Source organism: Salvelinus alpinus, chromosome 12, assembly GCF_045679555.1.
Source record: "Salvelinus alpinus chromosome 12, SLU_Salpinus.1, whole genome shotgun sequence".
Lineage (NCBI taxonomy): Eukaryota > Metazoa > Chordata > Actinopteri > Salmoniformes > Salmonidae > Salvelinus > Salvelinus alpinus.
In genome coordinates, this window is record NC_092097.1 from 52,883,409 (window position 1) to 52,892,903 (window position 9,495).

General features: G+C 42.5%; 1 protein-coding gene across 7 annotated transcripts in view; it reads right to left on the reverse strand.

Annotated features, from left to right (window-relative positions):
• Positions 1 to 9,495, reverse strand: part of LOC139536351 (glutamate receptor-interacting protein 2-like) — a 351,360-nt gene that overhangs the window by 44,752 nt on the left and 297,113 nt on the right. For all 7 annotated transcript variants that reach the window (XM_071336818.1, XM_071336817.1, XM_071336816.1 and 4 more), the window contains exon 18: positions 6,669 to 6,808. In XM_071336818.1, the coding sequence (XP_071192919.1) occupies positions 6,669 to 6,808 (140 nt within the window). The remainder of the gene's footprint in view (positions 1 to 6,668; positions 6,809 to 9,495) is intronic.

Here is a 9,495-nt window from a genome sequence, read left to right on the forward strand (position 1 = left end):
TGAAGACTGCCAGGGTGTGGAGACACTTCTCCTGAAGACTGCCAGGGTGTGGAGACACTTCTCCTGAAGACTGCCAGGGTGTGGAGACACTTCTCCTGAAGACTGCCAGGGTGTGGAGACACTTCTCCTGAAGACTGCCAGGGTGTGGAGACACTTCTCCTGACGACTGCCAGGGTGTGGAGACACTTCTCCTGAAGACTGCCAGGGTGTGGAGACACTTCTCCTGAAGACTGCCAGGGTGTGGAGACACTTCTCCTGAAGACTGCCAGGGTGTGGAGACACTTCTCCTGAAGACTGCCAGGGTGTGGAGACACTTCTCCTGAAGACTGCCAGGGTGTGGAGACACTTCTCCTGAAGACTGCCAGGGTGTGGAGACACTTCTCCTGACGACTGCCAGGGTGTGGAGACACTTCTCCTGAAGACTGCCAGGGTGTGGAGACACTTCTCCTGAAGACCTCCAGGGTGTGGAGACACTTCTCCTGAAGACTGCCAGGGTGTGGAGACACTTCTCCTGAAGACTGCCAGGGTGTGGAGACACTTCTCCTGACGACTGCCAGGGTGTGGAGACACTTCTCCTGAAGACTGCCAGGGTGTGGAGACACTTCTCCTGAAGACTGCCAGGGTGTGGAGACACTTCTCCTGAAGACTGCCAGGGTGTGGAGACACTTCTCCTGAAGACTGCCAGGGTGTGGAGACACTTCTCCTGAAGACTGCCAGGGTGTGGAGACACTTCTCCTGAAGACTGCCAGGGTGTGGAGACACTTCTCCTGAAGACTTCCAGGGTTGGATTAGACATTACAGAAGATACTTTCCAAGATGTATCGCCAGAGAAGACATAAGATGTGATGTTGATGAGAACTTATGGCCAAATGCAGGAGGGGGAGAACTAGAACCCTCACAGTACTGTACAGTATGAGTGTTATACTATACATGTTGATGATAACTAGAACCCTCACAGTACTGTACAGTATGAGTGTTATACTATACATGTTGATGATAACTAGAACCCTCACAGTACAGTACAGTATGAGTGATTATACTATACATGTTGATGATAACTAGAGTCCTCACAGTACTGTACAGTATGAGTGATTATACTATACATGTTGATGATAACTAGAGTCCTCACAGTACTGTACAGTATGAGTGTTATACTATACATGTTGATGATAACTAGAACCCTCACAGTACTGTACAGTATGAGTGTTATACTATACATGTTGATGATAACTAGAACACTCACAGTACAGTACAGTATGAGTGTTATATTATACATGTTGATGATAACTAGAACCCTCACAGTACTGTACAGTATGAGTGATTATACATGTTGATGAGAACTAGAACCCTCACAGTACAGTACAGTATGAGTGATTATACTATACATGTTGATGATAACTAGAACCCTCACAGTACAGTACAGTATGAGTGTTATACTATACATGTTGATGATAACTAGAGTCCTCACAGTACTGTACAGTATGAGTGATTATACATGTTGATGATAACTAGAGTCCTCACAGTACTGTACAGTATGAGTGATTATACTATACATGTTGATGATAACTAGAGTCCTCACAGTACTGTACAGTATGAGTGATTATACATGTTGATGATAACTAGAGTCCTCACAGTACTGTACAGTATGAGTGATTATACTATACATGTTGATGATAACTAGAGTCCTCACAGTACTGTACAGTATGAGTGATTATACATGTTGATGATAACTAGAACACTCACAGTACAGTACAGTATGAGTGATTATACATGTTGATGAGAACTAGAACACTCACAGTACAGTACAGTATGAGTGATTATACATGTTGATGAGAACTAGAACACTCACAGTACAGTACAGTATGAGTGATTATACATGTTGATGAGAACTAGATCCCTCACAGTACTGTACAGTATGAGTGATTATACATGTTGATGATAACTAGAACACTCACAGTACAGTACAGTATGAGTGATTATACATGTTGATGAGAACTAGAACCCTCACAGTACTGTACAGTATGAGTGATTATATTATACATGTTGATGTTTTTCAAAAATAATTATTATTGCCTGGAATTTCAGGAATATGTTTTTGGTTTGAACTTTTTATTTTTCACAAGTAAATTACAATATTCAAAGATATACAGTTTTTACCCCCAAGTCATAAGACTCCTGAACAGATAATCAAATGGCTAACCGGGCTATCTGCATTGTGTGCCCCCCCCAAATCCCTCTTTTTACGCTGCTGCTACTCTCTGTTTATCATATATGCATAGTCACTTTAACCATACATTCATGTACATACTACCTCAATTGGGCCGACCAACCAGTGCTACCGCACATTGGCTAACCGGGCTATCTGCATTGTGTCCCGCCACCCACCACCCGCCAACCTCTCTTTTACGCTACTGCTACTCTCTGTTCATCATATATGCATAGTCACTTTAACCATATCTACATGTACATGCTACCTCAATCAGCCTGACTAACCGGTGTCTGTATGTAGCCTCGCTACTTTTATAGCCTCGCTACTGTATATAGCCTGTCTTTTTACTGTTGTTTTATTTCTTTACCTACCTATTGTTCCCCTAACACCTTTTTTGCACTATTGGTTAGAGCCTGTAAGTAAGCATTTGACTGTAAGGTCTACCTACACCTGTTGTATTCGGCGCACGTGACAAATCAACTTTGATTTGATTTATAGAACAGTCAATAAAGAGCAAAGGTGTTAATCTTATTATATAATGAAATACTGATTTATGTGAAAAATCATTCAAACTTCAAAGAGAAAAGTTCAAACTTTATGTAATGCTTCCTGTTGTTAGTGTTTTGTAGGTCAGTGTGTTATGAGAGACAATGTTATGCTTTCTGAGTGAGAATTGTTGCCAGTGTTTTGGTCCAACAAGCTTATTTTGAGACATGTATGAAGTGTTTTGATGGTTTGAGGGAGTTTTGGAGGCGAGATGAACTATTTGGCCAAGATGCATGTCGGTAATGCAGACTGTGTGAACAGTTTTGAAAAAGTGGCTTCAGTATTGACCGACGCTTGTTAGCAATTGAACAAAAACCTGTAATATACCCTCCCTTTATAACCTGGTAACCTACTGTTCTGGTCAACAGTAATGCACTATATAGGGAATAGGGTACTGATTGGGACAGTTCAATCTAAAATAAACAATGTTGTCATACGTCTGTCCAAGGGTGGGAGAAAAATAGCTGACCTTGGTCATATGTCAAATACTTTCAAATAGATAGTACATTATGAATCTGAAATACGTGAAAGTACTGGGGATGCTCTTGATTTAGCTTGGCGTTCTTTTGGCACGTTTCGGATTATTCCATTGGTTTCACTGTACTAAATCCAGCGCAGCTCGTGTATTGGAAAGTATCTGGGACCTGTATTTGACCTTGCTAGGTCTGGAAAATGTATGCCGTCGTCTATTTGTTTATTTGTCAGAGCCAATGCCACAACAACACCCGTTGCACAATCACAACAACAACCACTGCACGCTATTCAGCTACACAGTTTACTTCTATAACAAAGAAAGTTTCCATCTCTGACTGTGGTTCCTTCTAATGTAATGACAATCAGCGTGTCATAAACAACATTTGATTTACCACCAGACGACTGCATTACAGCCTTAACTGTTTGTCAGTGGAAACATTTTAATGTGATCATACATCATACTAATTTCAGAGCGGATAACTTTATTTAATCACAGAGAAATGATCAAAGTGACCAAGGCTGAAAAAAGTTCAGTTGTTTTCCTTCATTGTACATAATGATTATTGTGTGGTTTTCTGGGGAGTAAAACCTCAGAACCACACAGACCTCATAGCACATGAATTAGAAAGATGAGCTGTTAGGGGATTCACTAAGACAACTAACAGTGTGTATCTGTTGGACAGTGTTGGAGCCTTGACAGAGGAGGCAGAGGCCACATTGTTCTGTAGAAGCCAGAGCCGCAGTTGGTGCCAGCAGCACTCAGCTAACCAGCTACAGCATTACTTAGCTAGCCAGCTACAGCATTACTTAGCTAGCCAGCCAGCTACAGCAGCACTCAGCTAACCAGCTACAGCATTACTTAGCTAGCCAGCTACAGCATTACTTAGCTAGCAAGCCAGCTACAGCAGCACTCAGCTAACCAGCTACAGCATTACTTAGCTAACCAGCTACAGCAGCACTCAGCTAACCAGCTACAGCAGCACTCAGCTAACCAGCTACAGCATTACTTAGCTAGCCAGCTACAGCATCCCTCAGCTAGCCAGCCAGCTACAGCAGCACTCAGCTAGCCGGCTACAGCATCACTTAGCTAGCCAGCTACAGCAGCACTTAGCTAGCCAGCTACAGCAGCACTCAGCTAGCCAGCTACAGCATCACTTAGCTAGCCAGCTACAGCAGCACTCAGCTAACCAGCTACAGCAGCACTCAGCTATCCAGCTACAGCATCACTCAGCTAACCAGCTACAGCATCACTCAGCTAACCAGCTACAGCAGCACTCAGCTAGCCAGCTACAGCAGCATTTAGCTAGCCAGCTACAGCATCACTTAGCTAGCCAGCTACAGCATCACTCAGACAGCCAGCTACAGCATCACTCAGCTAGCCAGCCGGCTACAGCATCACTCAGCTAGCAGGCTACATCATCATTCAGCTAGCCAACTACAGCATCACTCAGCTAGCTGGCTACAGCATCACTCAGCTAGTCAGCCAGATACAGCATCACTCAGGTAGCTAGCCGGCTACAGCATCACTCAGCTAGTCAGCCAGATACAGCATCACTCAGCTAGCTAGCCGGCTACAGCATTACTCAGCTAGCCAGCCAGCTACAGCATCACTCAGCTAGCTAGCCGGCTACAGCATTACTCAGCTAGCCAGCCAACTACAGCATCACTCAGCTAGCTGGCTACAGCATCACTCAGCTAGTCAGCCAGATACAGCATCACTCAGCTAGCTAGCCGGCTACAGCATTACTCAGCTAGCCAGCCAGCTACAGCATCACTCAGCTAACCAGTTATATCAAATTCACCAACCCTGCCTGGATTTATGTCTTTGTCAGTTTGTTTAAATGTCAAACTACAAATGGCTTGTTACGTCTCAGATGTCCGTCCTCAAACTGGTTACCCCTTGAGGGTGTACGTCTCCTACTATGCAAATGTAGAGGACGTACAGTCCTGGCAAGGTACATTTAAGATGGTGGGTACTGGTATTTGGCTAGCGGCTATTAGGCTGAAAAGCCTAAACATTTGTGTACACTATCCCTGATGGAGAGAAAATATTTGTAAAACAATCCCGCTTTATGCAACATCTTTTTGAGTGCGGACCAATCACACCTTTTATTGTCTGACTTTAGGGGTTTTATGCCCCAGCCAAGCTTCTGGGAGATGATCCTCTTTTCATTAGGTGCAGGCTGACACCAGAGGGCCCAAACAGGCCCAAACATGTTGGGAAATCAAGAAATATATATATATATATATATTTAGATTTTATTGTCACATACCCCGCATAGGTGCAGTGAAATGTGTTGTTTTACAGGGTCAACCATAGTAGTATGATAGGTGTTGTGTAATGTGTTGTTTTACAGGGTCAACCATAGTAGTATGATAGGTGCAGTGAAATGTGTTGTTTTACAGGGTCAACCATAGTAGTATGATAGGTGTTGTTTTACAGGGTCAGTCATAGTAGTATGATAGGTGTTGTTTTACAGGGTCAACCATAGTAGTATGATAGGTGCAGTGTAATGTGTTGTTTTACAGGGTCAACCATAGTAGTATGATAGGTACAGTGCAATGTGTTGTTTTACAGGGTCAGTCATAGTAGTATGATAGGTGTTGTTTTACAGGGTCAGTCATAGTAGTATGATAGGTGCAGTGTAATGTGTTGTTTTACAGGGTCAGTCTTAGTAGTATGATAGGTGTTGTTTTACAGGGTCAGTCATAGTAGTATGATAGGTGTTGTTTTACAGGGTCAGTCATAGTAGTATGATAGGTGCAGTGTAATGTGTTGTTTTACAGGGTCAGCCATAGTAGTATGATAGGTACAGTGTAATGTGTTGTTTTACAGGGTCAACCAGAGTAGTATGATAGGTGTTGTTTTACAGGGTCAGTCATAGTAGTATGATAGGTGTTGTTTTACAGGGTCAGTCATAGTAGTATGATAGGTGCAGTGTAATGTGTTGTTTTACAGGGTCAGCCATAGTAGTATGATAGGTACAGTGTAATGTGTTGTTTTACAGGGTCAGCCATAGTAGTATGATAGGTGTTGTTTTACAGGGTCAGTCATAGTAGTATGATAGGTGCAGTGTAATGTGTTGTTTTACAGGGTCAACCATAGTAGTATGATAGGTGCAGTGTAATGTGTTGTTTTACAGGGTCAGCCATAGTAGTACAGCCCCCCGGAGTAAATTAGATTTAAGTGCCTTGCTCACATAATTCAAACCAGCAATCTTTCGGTTCACTGGCCCAACACTCCAACCACTACGCTACCTGCCGCCATTACCTTTCTTGCCACCTCTACTGTAATATCTGTTTCGTCAGCAATGATGAGGAGTCTTCCTGCTTGCTCTTTGAGGTCTAGGCTGGGTTACTGTAAAAGCACTCTGTGACAGCTGCTGTTATAAAAAAAACGCCTTTATTAATTAACTTGATTGATTTTCTGAACACTTACCGTCAACCTGTTTTTTGATCTTGAGTGTGACTGTCTCCCCGGCCATCTGTAGTAGGTGAATGGCCTCGCTGAGCGGCTTGCCCTTCAGACTGACGCTGTTGATAGCTAGGATACGATCTCCCACATGGATGGCTCCGGTCCTACGGGGAAGACGAAAGGTTAAATGGTGCCGTATGTGTCAGGGTCTCAGAGTAGGAAAGCTGATCCAGGATCATAATAATGTCTTTTAGATCATAATGAATACGATTATATAGACAGGGAGAGACCTGATTCTAGATCAGTATAAATTATTATGGGTCCTGGAATGTTGACACATAGCTTAAGTGGGACCAGGCAGGTCGTTTTTTCATGATAACGTGACCTGACCAGGAAAATCTCTAGTCAGGAAATACTTGGTGGGGAAAAACTCCAGGCCCTACTTTATGGAGATGGTAAATTAGAGAGGATTTATTTGATACCAGATGGCAGTACTGTAATATAATTGTGCCTATAAGATGGATCATGATGATTTGTCATGCCTCCTGTTTAACCCATCCAACATACCTAATGATTTAATGTAATCAATTATTTACATAGGTACAATCCCTTTACTAAAAGAGATCCAGTTTAAAAACATGAGTTGTTTATATAACAGCAGTAAACATGCAGAATAGCTCGTTAAGTTGACCCAAAAGCCCCACTTTGGTAGAAATGAAAACAGATTCCCTTATCTGGTTAGATATACACAAACATATGAGTCAGGATGTGAGCGTGTGCCAATGAGTCACAAGCTGCAGGAACAGCGATCATGACCGAGGTCAAACAATGATAAGCCTTTGTCTGTCTGTCTGTCTGTCTGTCTGTCTGTCTGTCTGTCTGTCTGTCTGTCTGTCTGTCTGTCTGTCTGTCTGTCTGTCTGTCTGTCTGTCTGTGATATCTGACGAGGCGATACGATAGAGCCTCCACTCTGTTGATGCTATAAACAGACCTGGGTTAAAGAGTGTTGGATTCAGGACGGTTTGGGGTTTGCACTTTTACGGACTATTCCATCGGTTACATTGCACCAGAAAATCTCAATCAAGTGCGACTAAAGTATGAAATATTTCAAAATACTATTTGAACCCAGGTCTACACAAAAAACAGGACAAATAATATAAATATACTTAAATGCATGTTGATCAAAATGTACATAGGCTAGCGGCATGGGACTGGTGTTGACCTGGGTTCAAATAATATTTGAAATCATTTCAAATACTTTATCTGGGCTTGTTTGAGCTTGTCTGGTGCAATGGAACCAACAGAATTGTGGCAAAACTGTAAACTCCGCCCATCTGGCACTCCAGGCAGGCTAAAGCAAACACTAATAGATTTAGAATACTATTTGAACCCAAGTCTGTGACTGGTGGTCTGTATGAGAACAGAATGCTATAAACAGTGTAGAAGAGAATCAGATGGTCTCTCATGGAGACTGAAAGGCTTTCTTTAGTTCACATGTTAGAGGAGTACATAGGCCATGTGTCGTAGAGAGAGAGAGTGACAGAGAGGTTAAGAGAGTGTGAGAGAGGTGAAGAGAGAGAGAGGGAGGTTAATAGAGAGAGAGAGAGGTTAAGAGAATGACAGAGAGGTTAAGAGAGAGAGAGAGATTAATAGAGAGAGAGAGAGAGAGAGAAAGGTTAAGAGAGAGAGAGAGAGGTGAAGAGAGAGAGAGGGAGGTTAATAGAGAGAGAGTGACAGAGAGGTTAAGAGAGTGACAGAGAGGTGAAGAGAGAGAGAGAGAGATAGGTTAAGAGAGAGAGGTTAAGAGAGAGAGATGTTGAGAGAGAGAGAGAGAGAGAGAGAGAGAGAGAGAGAGAGAGAGAGAGAGAGAGAGAGAGAGAGAGAGAGAGAGAGAGAGAGAGAGAGAGAGAGAGAGAGAGAGAGGTTAAGAGAGAGAGTGACAGAGAGGTTAAGAGAGAGAGAGGGAGAGAGAGAGGGAGGTTAAGAGAGAGAGAGAGAGGGAGGTTAAGAGAGAGAGTTTAAGAGAGAGAGAGGTTAAGAGGGAGAGAGGTTAAGAGAGAGAGGGAGAGGGGTTAAGAGAGAAAGAGAGGGGTTACGGTTATGTTTATTTATTTTAACTTGTGTGCTTTAACCATTTGTACATTGTTACAACACTGCATATATATAATATGACATTTGTAATGTCTTTATTGTTTTGAAACGTCTGTATGTGTAATGTTTACTGTTCATTTTTATTGTTTATTTGACTTTTGTATATTATCTACCTCACTTGCTTTGGCAATGTTAACACATGTTTCCCATGCCAATAAAGCCCCTTGAATTGAATTTAATTGAGACAACAGCACAATTAGACCCAACCAAATCATGAGAAAACAAAAAGATAATTACTTGACACATTGGAAAGAATTAACAAAAAAACAGAGCAAACTAGAATGCTATTTGGCCCTAAACAGAGAGTACACAGTGGCAGAATACCTGACCACTGTGACTGACCCAAACTTAAGGAAAGCTTTGACTATGTACAGACTCAGTGAGCATAGCCTTGCTATTGAGAAAGGCCGCCGTAGGCAGACATGGCTCTCAAGAGAAGACAGGCTATGTGCTCACTGCCCACAAAATGAGGTGGAAACTGAGCTGCACTTCCTAACCTCCTGCCCAATGTATGACCATATTAGAGAGACATATTTCCCTCAGATTACACAGATCCACAAAGAATTTGAAAACAAATCCAATCTTGATAAACTCCCATATCTACTGGGTGAAATTCCACAGTGTGCCATCACAGCAGCAAGATTTGTGACCTGTTGCCACAAGAAAAGGGCAACCAGTGAAGAACAAACACCATTGTAAA